A 21,537-nucleotide genomic window follows, 5' to 3' on the forward strand; every position below is an offset into this window, starting at 1 on the left:
CAACTTTTTAGCTGTAGTCCGAAGTCCACAAGAAGTCCACGTTTTACCTTGCCAAAACAATTATATGTCGCCATGTTTGTTTATTTATTTCACTGTGAAATTTAAATTATAAGAGTTCCCCTTTTATGTTAAAATAAATAAAAAACCTTTGACCAGTGACCAGATAATGTTTAGTATTGCAAGCAGCTCTTGGATGTTAATAATTATCCTCACGCTAGCCTTAAGCCCATATCTTATCTCAGCTCTCTTATTTAGCATTGAGTCTTCATGACAGCAGCAGCTTAGAGGCAATGTCCACTTGCCAGCACAACTGGCTGGAGTTATTTTTAAGCTATTATGGGCATTTTCTCTTGATACACTCTTGTTAAATCAACAAGAATGGCTGTTTCACAGGCTTATAAAATCCTGTGGGGTACAAGCATCTTTTTTATGATTTTACCTCACTTAAATCTGGGATTGTTGTCTGACTACAAGATCTGTGGAGATTCTGCATGTGAAAGTAAGTCCTACCTACTAATATATAATGCCAGTTTATAACAGCCTATATATTTAGTTTGTATACAATCAGCCACATTTAAAGCTTTCTATATGATGATATTTTTTACTGTTTTCATGCATACATTTAATCCATCTATCCAGTTCTTACTTAAATTATGTCTTTGTGTTTGTCTCTTTGCTATTACGTGTGTTTGTAGGCTTCATGAGCAGAGTGCAGGCCATCAGGGACCACCATGGTAAGGACTGCCGTTTCCTGAGCTTTAGACGAGGAGACACATTCTTTGTTTACCACAAACTCACTGGAAAGAGGGAAGACCTGTGGGCAGGCAGCGTGAGTTTGATATCTCCATCTATTTGCCTATATATCTGCCTTATTCTCTCTTTAAAGCAGCATATAATTAATCAACTACCGAATGTAAACAATCCCTCATCTCAGGTTCTAGGTTAAAGAGATTAGTCTTGATTATAATACAGATAGTTTAGGTTTTCAGCACTGATTGGCTGAGTCATGTTAACGCTGCATCTGATAAACACAAATGTCTGAGAGCTCTGCAGTTCTTTTACTTAATGATGTGATTATGTACCATGACAGACAGAATGATAAACACTAATCTACATATTAATGTGCTGAACCAACATCACTCCTACTTGTGAGTCTTTTATTTTGGTAATCATTTTATGTAGCTGTTGTAGAAGAACTGCTCTGCTTTTCAGTGACATAACATGAAGTTATTGATTAAGGTGAAAATGATTTTGTTAAAGTATTGACCCATGTGACACCATTCCTCGCACTGAATTTTAAACCATGGTAATTTGAGTAATGCTCATCCACCACTGCATTGAGTGACCTTTGGTTTAAGCAAAGATTGAAACAATGTGAACTAACCCTATTTATTTATGTAACTGTGGAGTGTTCAACACAAATCTATACCTGAATGCACAAAAAAGTGATTGTTAGGAATCTGAAGAAACATGAAATAAGCAAGCCAGACTGTAGGTAGTTCTGAAAATGTGAAATTGTCAGTGTAATGAGTTCAAGAAAAACTGACATCAAACTCTCAGATTAGGAAAATATGTCAGGATTTAAAAATAACAGAAATTAAAGTTTAAAAAAATGAGTTATGTACAAACAGAGCTGGTTTGGAGATGATTGTGTTTTGTTTACAAATATCTTTGCATAAGCTCTCATATACAGCAGATGCAGATATTTGATATAAAGTTAAAACAGATACCAGAACCACTGTGATACGAAATCCACATTGCGTCAAGAGTCGCCTCAATTTTTTTATTTTCAAGTATCTTATTGAATTCTTAGAGTTCTTATACAAGCCTCTTTTCTGATGGGACTGTAACTCTTGTTGCTGTTTGCTTCCTCCTTCATTTTTTTCACAATGCTGCCAGGGCTTCACAGAACTGTGATCACTGCTCTGCTTCCTTTTGATTTCAGATTGACAAACAGTTTGGTTATTTTCCAAAGGATGCAGTGCAAGAGGAGCAGGTTTATGCTACTGTGGAGAAAGTAGTGGAGACACAGGTAAATAGACTTTGAGATTAGAGGCTTTGAACAAAGCAAACTCTTTCATAATAACTATAGTTTGTGATTGTAAATCAAACTAGAATAAATAGTGAATTGGTGGACTGTTTGGTGTAGTATTTAACCCTCAATTAGTGGGTGAATCTGTACAAAATAAAGCCTTATTCCTTATTTCCTCTCTTCATTCAGAAATCTGATTTTTTCTGTATGGATGAGTTTGGTTACCCCATTGACTCCAGTCATCTGGATAGTGATGATGATGGTGATGATGATGATCAGAAAATCCAAAACCAGGAGTCAGAAACCACCCAAACCACGCTATACACCGATGACACAAATGCTGAAAGTCTACAAACATCTGAAGATCCTTCTACAGAATCTCCAGTTTCAACACAGGCAACTGAGGCCACACTGACAGAAGAGGACGAAAACAAAAATACTGGTGACGCTGCTGCCAGGACTCACGAGGAAGCTCAGGAGACTCCTGCAGCTCCGAACGAACAAGGTGGGTCTGCTCCCTCTTCCTGGCTGGGTTCTTCAGTGACAGGATGGTTAGGTCTTGCTAAAGAGGAAGAAGCTGAAAATTTGGCTGACGGAGAGAAAGAAGATGAGGGAAAGGAGACGCAGGCCGAAGCTTCTGTCGCTTCTTCAGTGACAGGGTGGCTGGGGTTGGGAGGAGATGGAAAACCTGATGATGCTATAGAAAGTAGAGAAGAAGATGGAGAAAGTGATGATTCTATTACTTCAACCATGACTGGGTGGCTTGGCTTTGGAGGAGAGAAAAAAACGGATGATTCAGTAGAAAAACAGCAAGGTGAAGAACGAGACAATGAGGAAGAACCAGCAGAGAAATTCAGGAGCAGGAGGATGTCTCTAGATTTAGAAGGCAGCCAATTACATGAAGAGGAGAAGAAAGAGATGGGGACATTGGGTTGGCTAGGAAATGGACTGTCAAGTACGCTGGGGTTTGGCATTACTGATCAGGAGTCAGGACGTGAGACAACAGCTGAAATAGAGGCCAAGGAAGATGAACAGCCAGAGCCTGCTTCTTGGTTGGATATGGGGATTGGGGACATGTTAGGCTTTGGGAATGACAAGAGTGAAGTTGACGAGAGCACAGGAAGTGGTTTAAAGGAGACAGAAGAGGACATAATCTTAGAACAACCAACAAGCTCAGAGAATATGGATACCAGTCAATCACAACCTGCACTGACAGAGGAGATAACTACAAATGAACTGGAGGTGGAAGAAACTCAGAATGACCAAGATGCCCCATCAGAGATTAGAGTCAGCGCTGACAGTGATAATAATGATATAAGTACTTCAGACAGTAGCAAGGATAGTGTCTTCCCTGAAGATGCAGCATCCAAGATTGATCAAAAAGATATTACGCCTCAGACTGCGTTAGAGAGAAGGCCCAAGGCTGTAGGTGAAATGTCTTTGAAGCTCAACAACAGTGAGGAAGAAGAGGAAGATAATGCTTCAGATATTTACATGGAAGAGAAAAATGTCCTAGACTTGGAAAGATCAGAAGAAATGGAAGGTAAAGATCATGAGATGCCCAAATCAATAGAGAATGAGAGCGAGGATGAGAACAGAGAGCGAGGGGAACAAGACATTAAAACTGCAAGTGACACTGATCAGGGTGTTTTTACACAATCTGACATAAATTTAGGGCCTGATGTGAGTTCTGTGGATTTAACTTCAAACTCCATGGGAGGATCTGTAGGCGAGGTTGAGGACAAAGCAGATGACATTGTTGAGGAAGTAAAGGAAATCCCAAATCAGATCAATCAGAACACAGAGGAATCCACAGATGCGTCTATAAAAATTAGTGCAAGTAGTCATGAAGGTGAAAGGAATGATGCAGAAACAGGTGTTCTTCACAGAGAAATTTCCACGACTCAGAATGATGACTCAGCAGAACAAAGTCAAGTCAGCAGAGGTGGAGAGAGTCAGCCTTTCTTATCATCAGACGCAACTGTGGAGAGAAATGAACCAGTCTATAGTGAAGATGACAGTTTACCTGCTCACAGTGTGGAAACCAATGTTGAACACTCAGAATCACTTGCTATGATTGATAGTAATACAGATACAGAAACACAGCAGGGTGAGTTAGGACTGGAGGGGGAGCTGCACCCTGTTGAGGACAGCTCTCGGGAGTTTGACTCATCCAATTATACTGATGGAGGTACTGAAATGATGAATGAAAATGCCTCAGAGGAGGACAGAAGAATGTTTTCCACTAGTGAGAGCACAACACAGATGGAAAACAATGCAGATAAGGACTCATATCTACATGTGCAACAAGGGGCCACACAAAGTGCTGGTGATGAACATGAGCTAAAGGAAACTGTTAAAGACACTGAGAAAGACAGTGAGGACAAAATCCAGACAGTTCAAACTGAGAAAGAGACAATAGAGACTGAGAGTGATGAAGAAGAGGAGTCAAAGCAAGGGGAAAAGCAGGGGGAGAGGGAAGAGATAGAGGAAGAGGAGAAACTGGAGGAGTTAAAGGAGGTAGAGGAGATAAATGCACAGGAAAAACAGCAGGAAGTGGAGGAGGAAAAGCAGGGTGAGGTCGAAGAGCTAAAGGAAGAGGGGAAACAGGAGGAGGTGGAGGAAAAGGAACAGGAGAGGGTAGAGGAATTGGAGAAGGAAGTGGTGCATGAGCTGAGGGAAAAGGAGAAACAGGAGGAAGTGGACGAGATAAAAGAAGAGGACAACCAGGAGGAGGTGAGGGAGTTAAAGGAAGAGGAAACTCAGGGGAAGGGAGAGGAGTTGAATGAGAAGGAGAAAAATGAGGAGATGGAGGAAATAGCGGCGGAGAAGATGCAGGAGGAGATGGAAGAGCTAAAGGAGGAGGAGAATCATGAGGCACTAGAGGAGTTCGAAGAAAATAAGGAACAGGAGGAAGTGGAGCAGATTAAAAAGGACAACAAGGAGCATGTGGGGGAGTTAAAGGAAGAGGAGAAGAAGCAGGAGGAAGTGGAGGAGTTAACAGAGGAGGAAAGGCAGCAGACAGAAGAGTTAAAAGAAGAGGAGAGCAGGGAGGAGTTAAAGGGAGAGCAAGTACAGTCTCATTTAGAGGTGGAGATAGAAAACACCCTCCACTCTTTCCCTCACACTCAGAAAGACATTGACAGTCCAGAATCAGACAGCAACGAGAAGGAGACACAAGACGAGGACAGCTCAAAATCTGTGTTCTCCGAAACGTCCACAGAAACTGAAAAGAGACAGACTGAAAACCCACAGATGGAAGAACAGGAGAGAGGGGGAGAAACACAGACACAGGAGAGGGTGGAAGAGGTGAAGGATAAAATGGCACAGGAGGAGGTTGAGGAGAAGCAGGAGATGGAGAATGTGGAGGATGAGAGGAAGGGCAAAGAGGAAGAGAGGGGCCTTAAATGCTCAGATGAGCTTTGTCTACAATCGAGTGAAGACGGATTTGCGAGGGACAGAGATGGATATGATTCTGCAGATAGGTTGAGCTCAGGAGATGAAGCAGCAATGGAAGCAGAAAAACAAAATCCAATGGCTGACAATGATCAAATATTAGCAGGCAGGACAGGAGTGAGTCAAACGGTACCAGCTGAAAGCATGGAGGGAGATGAGGCCGGAATACGGGAGGAGGAGGAAAAGAGAGATGATGACGGGAAGGAAAATGATCTTCTTTATTCAGGTGAGAGTGGCCAAAACAGCCTTCCTGATCAACTGTCATTCGGCCAGACAGCTGAGAGCAAAAAAGATGATCAACTGGATTCTGGCGAGGCAGACAACACTGACCTTTCTGATGCCAATAGGCTCCATCAGGGGGATACAACTGAGCCTGAGGACACTGGAACCAGCAGCAATGGGATTTACACTGAGAGAAAAACAGAGCCAATTCACTCTGGTCATGAGACAGACTCAGAGGAGGACACTGTCAGGGAAGAGACAGAGATAAACATGAGGCATGCCGATATGCAGATGATGAGCCAGCATCATAATACAATTGATTCTGAATTCAGGACAGAGGGAGGAATAGATGTAACAGTTTCGTCCAGTGACCCTGTGATATCTGAGCAAACTGTTCTTTCTGATGGTCACAATAAAGAGACAGCAGAGACTGGAGGTGGAGGCGCATTCGGCCTTTTCAAAAACGCTGTCAGTTATTTCAGCCAAACACCTGTCGCTGAAACTGAGGGATCCACAGAACCTGCCCCAAGTTTGGATTCTAACACAGGTGAGGCATCCAATGCACAGGCCTCTCTGACTCCTCAACAAGAACTGGATTCAACCACGGATCCAAGTCAGGATTATATACAAGAGTCACACACAGAATCTCCCATCACAGTGTCACAACAGCAGCTGCAGCCTTCTCCTCCCTCTACAGACACCCAGACATCCTCTCCATCCCAAACCCAGACCCATTCTCATCCCACAGAAAGCCCCCTCCAAACAAAACCCCCGACCAAACTTTACAAGAGCCTCCTCACCTACATGAGCGCGGATGAAACGACAATTTTGAAAGAACTCTTTGGGCGACACAAGCTGCAGTTCTTGGATTACATTTTAGGAAGCTCAGAAACCACGATGGATGACCCCGATAATGATGAATCGATATTGCTGGATATAGAGAGACTTCTGCATTATCACAGGGAGACACTGGTCACTCCTAGCATGAAGCTTGCAGATGCTCCGCAGGAGGATAAAGAAAAGACCAGAGCGCTCATCGCACTTCAGAAGCTAGAAATGCTGTTGGCAAACGTGAGAGAGACTTTAAGCACAGGTGAATCAGACATCAGTAACACAAACCACCAAGGTTTCAAAGATCATGGCTGACATCAATGATACTTTAAGTTAATCTGATATTATTTATTTGGCATGTGTTTTTGACTGGCATTGATCAGAGTGCATGTGTTTCCCTACTGAATACAGCTGAGGCCAGCTGTGTTGGTGGATCCTGCTCAACCCACAGCAACGATAAGGAAATGGCCACTGAGGAAGACAACAATGCTCAGAGAGATGAATGGATGGGGCTGGACAAACTTAGTGGAGGCACAGGAAATGAGAAAAGAGGAGAAACAGGGAAAAGTGAAAAAGAGACAGTGTCCTCTGAGTCCCATCCTCACATTCAGCCAGGACCACCGGAGTCACTGGAAGGTATGGATGACTCAAGTATCCCTCAATCAAAAAGGATTTAATGATGATTCAAAGAAACTAAGCAATAACATATGAGAAGGAATGCTACTCACCCTGCTGCATCCTCATGCCAGCAACAGCCTGGAACATAATGACTTGGCCAGAACGCTATTTACTTTTGTTTTTGCAGAAGAAGCCTACATTAATACATTAAAGATGAAAGCTTTGGCTCGAATTCTAATAATGTATAATTGTGATAAAGTGAAAAGCTAAATTTTTTAATTCTGTAATGTCTGCTCTAACTCCAGGGGTAATGAAGCAAATTAAGGACTTTGTTCTTCTGATCACTGAAGACACAAACACTCATGTTCATGCAGTGAGGGAGCTCTTCATATGGCTTACTGTACAGGTAAGAGTTGTAGGTTAAATGATCAAAGCCAGAAATGCAATTTGTTTGTCAAGTGACAATCAACTACAGCCCTGATTCCAACAACGATGGGACACTGTGAAAAATGTAAACAAAAAAAGAGTGCAATGATTTGCGAATCCTTTTCAACTTATATTCAACTGAATACAGTACAAAGACAAGATATTAAATGTTCAAAGTGATGAACTTCATTGTTTTTTGTAAATATACACTCAACTCTGGGTTAGATGCCTGCAACACATTCTAAAAAAGTTGCAACAAAAGGCTGGGAAAGTTGTGGAATTCTCTAAAAACACCTTGAACATTTCACAGGTAAACTGATAACTGCTAACAGATTTAAGTTTCATTATTGGGGCACCCTCAAAAGGCTCAGTTGTTGACGAGCAAGGATGGTGCCAGATTCACCACTTTGTGAAGAACTGTGTCAGCAAATAGTCCAACAGTTAAAGAGAAACTTTTCTCAATGCACAATTGCAAGAAATTTTGTGAGTTCACCATCCACATCTGTAATATTGTCAAAAGATTCAGAGAATCTGGAGAAATCTCTGTATATTCTGTAATGAGTGTTGTTAAAAGAACAGGATGTGTTGATTTACCAAAAACAATAAAGTTTATGAATTTGAACATTAAATTTGTTGTCTTTGTACTGTATTCAATATAATACACCCCAAAAAGGATTTGCAAATAATTGCATATTGTCTTTATTTACATTTTACACTTTTTGAAATGGGCTATATGGCTACAACACTTTGTTCAATCTGCATCATCTTTCAGGTTTATTCCTAACACCATCAAATACAACGTACAGAGGTAAACCTGTTGTGTTTGAGAGGGATGTTTCATCATTGTACAAATAGTGCTGTAAATATGTGAATCAATCATTAAAATCCTAACAGATTTAAAACAATTGCTTTTTACTTGGTGAAAAGAGTCAAATGCAAAAAGCAATAGTTTATTAAATTAGACATATGAATTGACTGTTTTTCCCCGCACAACATTATTTAAATTAGATATTATGACTAAGGTCAATGCAGGATCCATTTTGTTCCTGTCACAGTTCAGTTTTAACATGTTTTGTCAGGTAATTCAAGGTTTACAGGTATGGCTAGTTTTAATTCATTTGTAGGCTTTCTTTGGGTCCCTCTGAGTGGCCATTTGACCTAAGGACCCTCTGACACACCTTCAGACGTCCATACAGCTGTATGCATGCTGTGGATCTGGTTCTTTAAGACACTGAACTTGTGACATGCTGATCTGACTCTCCCTGTGGACATCCAGCTTTTCCTGCGTCTCAGCTGTCAAGCTGGCTTGGTCCTGTCATCCCCACTCACATTCCTTAGTGCTGGTGGGTCCATTACACACATTGGGCCAGCTGGCAGCCAATCTGCTCTAAAGGCAAACTGTTTCAAATGTTTTAAAAGGACTAGATTGTTTCAAATGGACGAAAACGACGCTGAGTCGGTGAGTAGGCTACCTTTTCAAACATTTGGTGACTGAGTCAAGTCTTCACCGAGGTATGCCCTACTTAGACCAGCTTGTTATTACCCTGCCGCCGTAAATCAACACAGGTGACACATGGACATGAGCTGCTTGAGAAAGATGCCATTTTGTGTAAAAACATTTTATGTTAAGTTTGAGATACGTATGTAAGTTATTCTGGAGATTGTCAAGTACGACATTGAGAGCTCTCCATTTCACTTAGTGACACCTGTTTCACTTGGTGTCACTTTAAAAGTGTTCCGATGTGCCAGTGTGGCATTTTACAATTGGTGACGTTGCGGTTGAACCATTTACACTGGCGGGGGTGTAATTATATCTATTTGAGCCTGCGAGTGCTGAAAACAATGTAAATGTATTTCTCAAATCGTCAGATATATTTCACACATCTTATTATCATCTCCTGAAGCAATACTAGTCTAGTGGAATCTTTACGAGGAGTATATAGAGAGAATCCAACATCCTCCACCCCTACGACGTGCAATTTGACGTGGTCCACTCTCGAGCGTCAGTGTTGTGAATAGGATGTGAAATCGCCGCTAGCCCGGGTAGATGGCTTCAGTTTCTGTTCCTAATGTCAGTTTTAAATGACAGATATCATTAATTTAATTACCAGATGAAATAGTTGGGAAATGGCGGAACATACGGCGAGCGACCAGTTGGCCAGCAAAGCGGTCGACTTCCAGGCGACGGCGGAGGCTTACTACAGTATCGCCGTGGAGAAAGTGAAGGATGTACGTTATGTGGCAGGTTTCGTTAGCATTTCCTAACTAGCCGCCGCAGCTGATACAACGTAGCGTTACCGGATTGTCAAGCAGTAGAGTACAGCTCATTTATTATGGCTGAGTACATCTTTTAATGTTGGACAGCTCATGTTTGACTACATGTGTGTCGTGTCAGTGCTGTAAATCAGCTGTCAAAACTACAATGAGATTTTCAGTCGCTCTCTCAGAGGTGTTTGTTATACTCCCCAGAGTTAGCTTGTAATAGTTAGCTAGCTAATTGATAGTAACGTCAGTAGGTCTGGTCAGGTGTTGCTGTGCTTTCCTGTTGTGTCTTATCTTTAATCTTAAATAGGGCATGTGTTTTTTAAACATTTAATCCAAGCAGATGACTCTGTTACTGCTTTCTAGAAGTTACTATCTACCTGTACTTAGTTTCTTAAACAATTGTCTAATAAACTATTGGGTAGTCAGAGATAACTACTTGAAATACCAGCGAACACAAATTTGAGCTATACATTCAGTGGTCAGTTGAAAGAACATTAAAACTACTTAAAGATGCTTTTTAGAAGTGTAAGGAGCATAATCCTGACCTCTGAAGCAACAGCTGTTTTGTGGGTCTCTGACTGCTAGGTTGCGTGAAACCATCTCTCATTTTTAATTACATTCACTGCAGTTGATTAGAGGTAGTTTGCAGGGCAGTCAGGCAGCACTAAGAAGCCTTACATCCACGATAAATATTCTATTGTGTAAAATCCAATAAGTTAAATAGAGTGAACCATATGTTGTTCCCAGACTTACAAGGATCTCACTTCTTTTTTAAAAGTTGTTCACCAAAACCAACTCCTGAATGATCTCTCCTCTTTATTTAGGTTGTATCATCACTGCCTGATGACATCAGACCGGGGCCAGACCTGTACGGGGTGCCATGGGAACCAGTCATTATCTCCAGTGTGGTGGGGATGGTGACAATACTGTTGTTCACCTGTAGATGTTATAGTTCTGTGAGTACACAGCCATGTATATACAGTACGCACCAACGTCCACCAACATACTTTTGGTTCGGACATAGACACAAAGAGACCTCATTTGTTCCTTTGACAACTGGCTCATTTATCAACTGATTGGATCCCTTTAATGCAGTAGCAATGAGATTGAACATTGGCTGATGGTATGCCACAAGTGGTTCAGAATTATATTTGATCTTGGCGTCACTCCTTTAATGACTACCTGTTTATTGTTGTTTCCTTCTTATTTCCCCACAGGTAAAAAGCAGAATGTATCGAAGTAAGTTCTCACTACTTATTCTTTACTATCACATTTTTGTGACTTGACAGAAATAAAACTAATACACCACTAATTGCTTTCAATTTAATCTCTTTTTTTTTTTTTTTTTTCAGAAATAACTGAAAAGTAGTTTGAATAAGCCTTGTATTCCCTGTTTTCAGGTAAAGAGCGGTGGATGGCTGGGCAGGTTGCACAACTGCTGGATGAGAAATGTAAAGTCCTTGAGACTCTCAGCAAATGTCAGCAAGAGGTTAGTGTCGCCCCTACCGACTGGTGCCATACGTATGGTGTCTGAGACGTAATCAAAAAAGCAGAAACTCGCCCGTTGCAAAATCATTGCAGAAAATTGGCAACATAAGCTCAAATTCTGATGAAATGCATTTTTGTTATGGTCAGCATGAGCCTGCTTTAATTTACTGAAATGTATTTCCTCACGATGTGTCATTTACAGTATGATGACCTGGAGAGCTCCCTGAGGGACAGCGGCATTTTGGCCCAAACTCAAAAGACAGAACATCTGGAGGTAAGTCAGACAGAAAAAAGAATTCAAGGGAGATTAAGTAATGTCAAACAACCTAGAAACCAAAACCATACTGCTAAACTACGGACTTCTTTATAGTGTTTTGCTGAGAGTTTATTGTTATTTATCATATATGACTTCAGTCTGTTAGATGTGTTTTCAGTCTATGGTATGTTTTAAATGATTTATCGAACAAAACTGCAGAGAGTTCTTGATGTATTTCATTGTGTGCACATTTCTCCCAGTTGGCCGAATGATTTAATTTAAAGATATATTTGGCAGGATTTTCCTAAAAACAAAAACACTTTATAGACTCATACAAAAGTAATCCATCACAGTCATCACTTATGACCACTAGAAGTCTGTGACTGTGTATTTTTCTGCAGAGACTTTGCCCTCTGTCTGTAATTTTTTTTTTTTAAATGTCCTTTTTATTTTGCTATGTTGGGGACGTCCCTTGAGATAGCTCCCGGGTTAGGTTAGGACTTTATAAAAAGTTAGTAACCAGGGACTAGACTGTAAGCAGCACTCATCAAGACAAAGCTATGAAAATCACAGACACAGTGCCAAAACCCCCCACAAAATTAGCGCATGAAAGTGAATCTGGAGTCTGCTTTGAGTCTGTCTTTTTCGCTGGCAATAATGTTTACAAACTGTAACCAGCAACTCCTGCATATTATACCTTACAGTTAGACTTGTAATAAGTGATTTTTTTCGCCACTTGGGGGCAGTGGATACCAGTTGTGAGCACAACATTGACACTGTCTTTCAAGTTGATGTCATTAACTTGTTAGCAAACAGTTGCTTATTTATACATCCATTAGTTAGGGAGCAACATTATCATTTACCACTTGGCCATTACAATGGTGTGTTTTTAACCTCTACCAACTCCTGTGAGAAATATCGCGCTCTTCAGCTGCTAATAACTCCACTGTGTTCACCAGCTAGTCTCTAACTGTGTCTGTCTGCTGTTTGGTGCAACAACAACACTATAAAAGCAGTGAGAGTGAACCAAAACAGTAAAGTTGTGGACAGAACAGCTGAACAATGAGTTGAAACTCACTGTAAAGCCAAAGGGATGTTGCAGATTCAAGTGATAATTATCTTTAGGTTTGTCACTATGAACAACCACTTTGATATTGTCATTTGTTGCATTGTTCTTAGAAAAATAATGATAACAGCTGCTTTACAAAAAAAAAAAGAAATTAACGGCCTTACCAAATTTGGAATGATGATTAATCAAATTTTGATGCTGTGATCTGACTCTGAATGTGCTCTCACTCCTTTGCTCATACCTGAAAGATTTTTCTGTTTACACCTCATGTTTTTTCTTCCTCCTCCAGGTCAAAGCCAGACAGTTGGGACATGCTAAAAAGGAGCTGGAGAGGGATCTTAAACAACTGAAGGATCAACTGGAACAACAAAGAGAGCACAGGATGGAGCAAGAAAAGAGAGTATGAGCATACACACAACTGTCAACAATACCAACGATAACATCTACAATTTTGATTCATGAATCACATCTAGTGTGAAATTGACAGAGTGAATTATGTTTTTTGGTGATCCTTCCAGATAACAGTGCTTGAAGAGAGCATGAAAACGTTTGAAGAAGAAATCAAAGACCTCCAGTCACAAGAAGAGCAGGTACCGTCACCTAACCTCTCTGTACCTTTAAATTCTTGTCCTCTCCTCTTTGCTGCTTCATCTTTTCCTCCTATGCTCTGTACCTCCATGTTTCTCATGACATTATTGTTGCCTGATTGTCTCTAGGCACAAACCACTCTGAAAGTGTACAATATGAACAGTGACAGACTGCAGAGGAATCTGGAAACAGCTGGAGAGGAGAACACACTGCTGCAGGAAAGCAACGCTCAGGTAGGATGCTGCACACACACGCTTTAAAGTACTGCTGAGCCATTTTGTCACATTCTGTACTGGATTTCTGTTTTTTCTGTGAATTCTTTACAACCCTTGTACACAGTATTGCTGAAATCTGATCTGTTCTTGGCATAATTCATATCTTTGTCTTCCCCTCTCTGTCTCTATTCCCTGTGTTCCTTCTCTTTGTCTCTGCAGTTGAGGCAACAGGTGGAGGGATGGGCAGAAAGAGTGAGTGAGTTGGAAGCGGAGATGAGGAGGTGTGAGGCTGCCCACAGTGGGATGCTGCAGGATGTGGCCAACAAGGATGAGCGCATAATGGTATGGTTGGTTCTAGCATTGCTCATAGTATATTCTAGCTACTTACTGTATAATATACCTTTAATTTTCAAGTAAAACCTGGGTTTAAATTAATGGAAATATCTCAAGAGCTACTACAGAAGAAGACTGCAAATTAATGTAAAAGATTGACTTAAGCTAATCCATTCAGTTATATTACTTTGTGTTGTTAGAAATAAGTGTGACACCAAATATGTGCATGCTTCCAGTCCTTGACAGATCGGCTGCTGAGGATGAAAGGTTGGGATTCAGACTTGGAGGAAGAGGAAGGTGCGGAAGGAGGAGAGAAGGAGACGTCCAATGGCACAGCAGGGAGAGGAGGAGAGAATGGACGAGAAGATATTGTGGACACACAAGGCCATCTCCAGAAAGTCCAGAAACTTATCTATGCTGCTAAGGTATTTGACAAAATTGGAGACAGGCACACAGTGTTAATGACACTGAAGGGTTTGGAAACTCTCCGGACTCATTCATATGAAACACATCTGTACACTTTACTCATTTCCTACTACTGTTGGTTTTCTGTTTGTCTAGCTAAATGCAGACCTCAAATCAGTAGATGAAGACAAGGACAGAATATTTGCAAAACTCAACGATGAAGTCAAAGCTAAAGAAGACCTGCAAGGTGAGTCAGCTTTACTCTGTTTTACGCAGATGTTTATGTAAAAGATATCTGATACAGAACAAACAAGTCTGACAAAGCCCATGTTTACATGATAATGTTATGAATCTGTGCAACATATAAACATCTTTGTGTTTGTTTTTATTTTTCCCTCTAGTGAGCATTAAGGAGATGAATAATGAGAAATTATCTCTGCAGTCAGACACTGAGCAGTACGCCGATCAGGTAGTTGACCTCAGCTGTATATTAGTGTAATAATTTGTTAAATATCAACATCCAAAAATCCACATTCATTTGCTTTAGAATTCATTCCTCTTCTTCTTGTGTTCAGGCCCAAAGATTACAGCAGAAACTCCAGATTATGACAGAAATGTACCAGGAGAACGAGCTCAAGCTGCACAGGTACAGTATAGACATACAGATAAATGTGCACAAGTAACTGTAGTAGTCGTCCAGGATTTTGATGAGTGTGTGTGTTTGCAGGCTGCTCACGGTGGAGGAGAAGGAGCGCATGCAGAAAGAGGAGAAGTTAAATAAGGCAGACAAAAACATTGCATTGGCCATGGAAGAACTCAGCAATTATAGGTAGGTGTTTCCTCAAAGTATTACCAAATACACTGACAATGCACGATATGCATGATACATTTGTAGAAACGCCTGTAGAGTCTCACCTGTATGTAATTTTTTCTGCAGACAACGAGCAGAAGAGATGGAGGAAGAGCTGGAGAAAAGCAAACAGTCTTACCAGACTCAAATATCGGCACATGAGAAGAAGGCTCACAATAACTGGGTCAGTAAAACACCTCAAAAACATGGAATGAAAAAAATTTAGGGTCTTCTTCTTCTTCTTCTTTTTTTATTTACAACCAAATAGATGTCAGTTGATGTTGTTGTGGCTGTGGTGGTTTGTTTCTCCATTTCCTCTCTTTCACTGCAGCACACATCTACTGGTACTCGATCAGGGGTTTCTTAAGCCCTATTTGCACGTTACTAGCTTTACAAGGAGACCTCATGATAATGATTAGAAATGATTCCCCCTACTTTTGTGTTTTGTTCTGGGCATTTGCACATGATAAGCAAAGTCTGTATTTTTTACTCAGACTTACTGACATTATCCCCCGGATATGATGTTGAGGCTTTGCGTAACATCCACATCTATGCTGTATAGCAAGATGAGCCTCCTGAATAAGTTGTATATTGTGTCATTCCTACCAGAGGTCCCCAGGTAATACTAGACCTGTGTAATTAGGGCTTTAGTCTATAATGTTATGAGTGCTGGATCCAGTTAACTTCATGTTGTACACAGATCTTAACTGTATCTATATCTATGCACGTGTCATGTTTTGTTACTGATCTTGGCTTGATTTTTTTTAGCTGGCAGCCCGAGCAGCTGACAGAGACCTATCAGACATCAGGAGAGAGAACGCTCTGCTCAGACAGAAGTAAGCATACAATAACTTAACTTAAATTGATAAAAGGTTAACGTGTACTTAAATTGTCTCTTTAGAACGTATTCATGTTTATGGACCATGAGACCAACTGTGGTGGAATTTTTAAAATTTTTCTTAATTCCATAGAAATATTTGAGATGTTTTCATCTGTTCTTTGTATAAGCCATATTGTGTACATTACATATCAGGTCCAGACAATGTTTGTCATGTGTTGACTTTAGGTGTGTTTGTTTACAGGCTAACAGACACACAGTTTAAACTTGATGCCCTCGACAAAGATCCCTACGCCCTGAACAGCCTGGCTAGACCACTTCCTTTCAGAGGTTAGCACACCCTTATAAAACAAAACATGCGTTATCAAACTTACATCATATTCTGTGGCTACTGTACCCCGGCCTGGAAGCAGTAGGCCACAGATTTCCTTGACTTTGCACTCACCAAACTACCCTTCACCTCCAGCTGAGAGGTCACCATACGGTCCGTCTCCTCTGGGTCGACCTGCATCTGAAACCAGAGCTTTTCTGTCTCCTCCTACATTAATGGATGGACCACCTGCTAGACTGTCACCTAGAGGTATACACACACACAAACACACACACAGAGAAAGCCACAATCCACATATATAGTGACAGTATCCAGGTTAGGTTACACCAAACCAGATGAGATCCCCCTAGGATGATGCACAAAAACACAACCACTACAAACATAAATATACTAGTCCTCATTTTCATTCATATACTTCGAGGAAATTCTCAGAGTATCTTCTTGTGTTTAAGTTGCAAGTTTATATATTTCAAAGGAAAAGTTCATCCCAAATAACTATGCGTACATCAATTAATCATCCTGACTTACGTTGAATTAGTGGACAAAAAATTGTTTTCATTGCATGTCTCCAGTGAACATGGAATCCAGAAATGTAGAGAATTCTTGATGAATTGATGCCGTAGGGGTCTACATTTAACAACAGCAAAACTATGTGAAAACATCTGTTTAAAAACTCACAAAACTGGTGCAGTATAATCAAATTGATGTAGTCGTATGGTCAGTACACCCCAAACACAGGCATTTTTGGCTAAAACCGCACTATTTAAAGCTGAAACTTGATCTACACTCTCTTTACAGCCAGACCTCATTGACAAAAACAGTCATTTTACCTCACTAAACACTGGAGCTGCTGGTCTACCACTGCCTTGATTAGTTAGTTTATTGTAATTATGTGACTTTTGTGTTTTGAAGGGTTGGCTCGGATTCACCGAAGTCACACAATAACATGAACAAACTACCAATAGAGGCAGCAGGCAACCAGCAGCGAGGGAAAATTACTGGTTTTATCAAAAGAGTCTAGCTTTGAGGAGAGCTTTGATAAGTTTCACTTTGAGTTCAGTTTTGAATAGTCAGGTTCTAGCAAAAATGCAAATGTTTGGGAAGTATTGAGCATATGACTGGATAAATGAAACTTAAATTATACTGCACAAATTGTGTGAGAGTTTGTAAAAGATGTTTTTATATATTTTTGCTGTTGGTAAGGGCAGTCGCCCAGGACTTCAATTCATCAAAAATTTCCTCAGTTTTTGATTCACTGCAGGCTAGGCAAAGAAAACAGTTTGCTTCACAACGTAAAGTAGTTGATATACAAAGATAATTTGGGGGGTGAGGTATCCTTTTAAGTACAACCGTATTCTCTGTTGTTATTTATAAGCCATTATCTGTATCATAAAGTTTTGTTAATTGAAATTACAAAACATTAATCTTCTTTACATTCAGTACATTTGCCAGTCCAGTCTCACAAAGTCATCGCAATAAAGACTTGCAGCATGTTGGAGATGACCAGCTGGCTGTAGCATGTACAACTGTAGATGCTCAAACATGTGTAGCTGCATGGTCTGTATGCTGGCATGATGTTAGCACTCTGCAGAGTCCATGGCAAAATAGTGTAATTTGATGATATGTCTTAAATCTCATCAGTTCATTCTGACTGACATGACACTTTCTCTTTGTCTCTGTGTTTCAGTCACATTTATTCTGCCCTAATTGTCTGATATTTTGTCTGCGGCCGATTGGATCTGCTTCTTCCCTTCCCTCTTTCCCTTTCTCTCTCTGTCTTTCTCTCATGCTCACCAACATCTTCAATATCTCTTCTTTCATCCCTCTTTTCCCTTGTACTGTATCTTTCCTCCGGTCCTTTCTTCCACAGTGTCTCGCTGTGCAGTGGAGCCCCCAGGTGGCCAAGGAGAGATGGAGCGGAGTGGAGGTCCTCATTCAGACAGTGGCTCAATCTCTCCTACATGGGAGAGAGATCGCAGGGGGCCCCCACCAGGACCCCCTGGACCACCAGGGCCCTTAGGACCTCCAGGTGTGTTTGTGAGAGAGACAAAGAGAAAGACATAGTGTGAATCAGTAAGGTCTGGTGGGTCTACCTGTAATGTTAGAAAGGCCTGGTGATGCCCCCATAACCTGACCAGCACTGACCTCTGAACATATCGAGGATACGATTTAGATCCTATTAACAGACATGAGTGGGTTTCCTTAAATTGCCCTAAAACTAATCAGGTAAGTGCTAAAGAATTGAAACTCCTTCAAGATGATTTCACCAGCATTCCCTGTTTATTATGTTTGAATTTAAACAACTGTTTATATGAGCTGTTATGCTGTTTATGATATTGTATACTGTACTGTATACTGTATGTCCTCAGTCTCGTGGGGAGATATTTGCATGTGGCACTGCTGGGTTTCTGCTGTGTCATCGACCATTCGTCATGGTCATCATTATACACACGTAAAAACTTCACCTGACTTTGTGGAACCATATATACCTTGATTTTGTTCAGGCCAGATATTTCATGTATGTTCTGAAAGCGTCATGGCACTCTGTCTGCAAACTTATCAGGAACTTAAGAGGCATTTTCACAGCAGAAATATTGATGTACAGCAGTTAATGCGTAGGTGTGATATTAGTTAAGATGGAATGCAGCTATCATTGAGGTTATTAGTGGCACTTGTGTTTGGCAAGTCAACAGTCAAAGTCATATGGTGTGCATGTGCATGTCAAATGCATGTTGACGGTGCACGTGTATTGTGTTTAATGCATTTTGAGTTTTGACAATGGAAACTACAGTTGTCTGTGAAGCTCTGTGATAGAGGTGTTTACATTAGATCATTTATCACATGAGGGAGGGAGGGAAAATTAATTTTGTATAACATATTGTTATGTTCACCCTCAAAGGTAAAAACTCAAAATTCAAATTTTCCTCATATTTCTTATTTTTCAGGCTGTTATATGCACCAAACTCACTCAAACACTTCATTTACTAACTTCAAGTATTCACAGTGTCACTCTTACATTATTTGGAAATGGAGCAACCTTCAAAAATATCAACGTGCAAATAGAGAGCTGTTAATTTAATATAATATTGATGCATCTTCACATATCTGAGTCTGTTTTCTTTCTCTCTTACTGTGTCTTTATCCCAGGCTACATGTTCCCAGAACCAGGAGGTCCGATGTACAGGAGACCTCCACCTCCTCCAGGAGCTCTGGGCCTTTTGCCTCCTCCTGGCTCTCTCCCACCCGGCCCTCTCCATCCTCGGGGTCTCCCCCCAGGACCCCCTCACCCTGTAGACTTGGCAGGTGAGTCGCTGTGATCTGTATAGCTGCTTGTCATGTTCTCATCTATAGTGTCCTGCTGTCTTTAAGTCTTTTGAACTGCAGATAGGTGAATGTTCACATACTGAAACCGATAAGAAGAAGAAGTTTTTAGATGTGTTGGATTGCAAACTTGGAACAAAAAAAACAAACATGAACATCTAGTTAATTTCCTCTGTTCATTTGTTTCAATGCAGATGGCTCATACAGAGAAAACAGCCATGGGCCTGGTGAACTTGAGCACAGAGAGGTAAGAGATTGAGAAGAGATTATTTGTGTGTTTTTGAGGGATTTTGTGTGAGAAGCTTGTGTGTTGGGATTGTTGATCCTGCATCTGTAACATTTCTGTATCTGTGTAACCAGTCTGGTCCTGGTGAACGAAGGACTCCCCCTGAAGCTGATCTAAGGATGGGCGGCCCACCCCCTCCTGGACCCCCGATGGGTCCCATGGATGGTCCCTTTCCTCGCAGAGCCCCCTTTGGACCACCACCTCCCGATTTCTACCCTCCCAGGGGGCCTGGGGGCCCTCCTATGATGCCTAGTAAGCAGCCACGGCTACAACTCTATTTTTCCCTGAATGTCATCAGAGTTAACCTAACGCTCTTTCCATTTCCTCTTTCTTCAGTGTGGGCCCCTCCACCGATGATGTTCCCGCCTCGTTTCCCTCCCGGTGGACCTCCTCTTCCTCCTGCTCCTCATCCTCACTACGGCCCCCCAGTGCGGCCCCCTCTGCCCGACGGCCACCCACATCCTTCCATGGGTCCCCTCCCTCCTCAGCAGTCCGTCCCCTCCCCACCACACAGCCAGTCGCCAGAGGAGCACACACCCTCGCCTGAAGACGCCATTTGAGCCTGACCGGGTTTTCCACTCGAGCTGTGAGATGACGCGTTTCTGGTTCAAATTTAACTCAGCAGTAGACGGATGTTTGGGCGGGTTGCTGTTTCCATCATTCTGTTATCTTTAACACCTACATATTAACCAGGAGGATTTATTTAATGAAGAGTGTTTGCACAAGGGAAAGCCTTCAGCCTTCACAAGCCCACTTTGTTGCTGTTTGTCTGCTTCTGCTCGGTCTTTCTGCTCTATTCACATCCTCTCTCCTCTCTCTCTCCTGCCCTGTCACTTGCCTTGTTTCTCTCTGTTGCTTTGCCCTATCATCATCCAGCGACATTCCCTGCGAAGTACTTCCTGTTGTTGTGGACTCACGGTGACAACGGTTATGTTCTGTTGTGTAATTTCACAGGCAGCTTAATCTGTACGTCTGTGTGTGGGAATGTTGCCATGTGAACCAGAAACAGTTGCTTGTTTGCTTGACAATGCCAGAATGGTTTTTAATGGCACTTAGGTTGAAATGTGTGCATGTAGGAATGCTGTATGTGTGGTATGTGGCAGAGAATATGTGTGTTTACTTATGGAATCAGTCAACATTTCATCCCAATGGCACAAAAAGAGAAATCTAAATGATCTTGGGCTATCATGGAAAAAATGCGTCTTTTTAGGCCAAATACAAGATATTTTATTACACCAATGTTCTCGCCATTTTTACCATAATTAAAAAAAAATAGCCCTTTAGTATTTTCGTAGTTGTTGACCTGGATTCGACTATACTTAAATCAGATGACGTCACATCTTGTCTCCTGAGATGATCTTAAACTCTAAATATTCCTCAAATGAGAAAGTTTCTTAAAATATATCATTAAAGTGCATAACTGATGGCTCCCCTGTGGGATTAGTGGCACTTTGTCTTCATCAACAAAGCTATTATTTAAAACAGCAGCAAGTAAACAGTGTTTCTGATGATGTTACAGTGACCTGCATATGGCCCAGGCTTGAAAAAGTGGCTTATAGTAGCTGCTTGTATTTTGCCGAAGTAAGCTGTGTGAAGTAAACGGACTGACTGGAAGAGAGGCTACGTTCAGAGCCAGGAAGATGACACCCATGTGAATTTTGTAAAAAGTGATTATTAACAGATGAATAAAGAGTGTCAAATTGTCAA

At 41.2% G+C, this 21,537-nt stretch overlaps 1 protein-coding gene across 1 annotated transcript; it reads left to right on the forward strand.

Annotated features, from left to right (window-relative positions):
- Positions 1-229: 229 nt before the first annotated feature.
- ctage5 (CTAGE family, member 5) lies at positions 230-21,537 on the forward strand. The gene is made up of 28 exons (XM_050062543.1): positions 230-499; positions 696-829; positions 1,946-2,032; positions 2,222-6,803; positions 6,953-7,177; positions 7,465-7,565; positions 10,675-10,806; positions 11,068-11,089; positions 11,251-11,339; positions 11,541-11,612; positions 12,953-13,063; positions 13,182-13,253; positions 13,380-13,484; positions 13,686-13,808; positions 14,036-14,224; positions 14,361-14,451; positions 14,606-14,673; positions 14,780-14,850; positions 14,932-15,033; positions 15,142-15,238; positions 15,823-15,890; positions 16,137-16,222; positions 16,359-16,472; positions 18,094-18,252; positions 19,371-19,526; positions 19,739-19,791; positions 19,905-20,082; positions 20,167-21,537. The coding sequence occupies exons 1-28, from the start codon at positions 379-381 to the stop codon at positions 20,388-20,390; spliced, it is 7,632 nt and encodes a 2,543-aa protein (XP_049918500.1). The 5' UTR covers positions 230-378; the 3' UTR covers positions 20,391-21,537.

Source organism: Epinephelus moara, chromosome 14 (genome assembly GCF_006386435.1).
Source record: "Epinephelus moara isolate mb chromosome 14, YSFRI_EMoa_1.0, whole genome shotgun sequence".
Classification (NCBI taxonomy): domain Eukaryota; kingdom Metazoa; phylum Chordata; class Actinopteri; order Perciformes; family Serranidae; genus Epinephelus; species Epinephelus moara.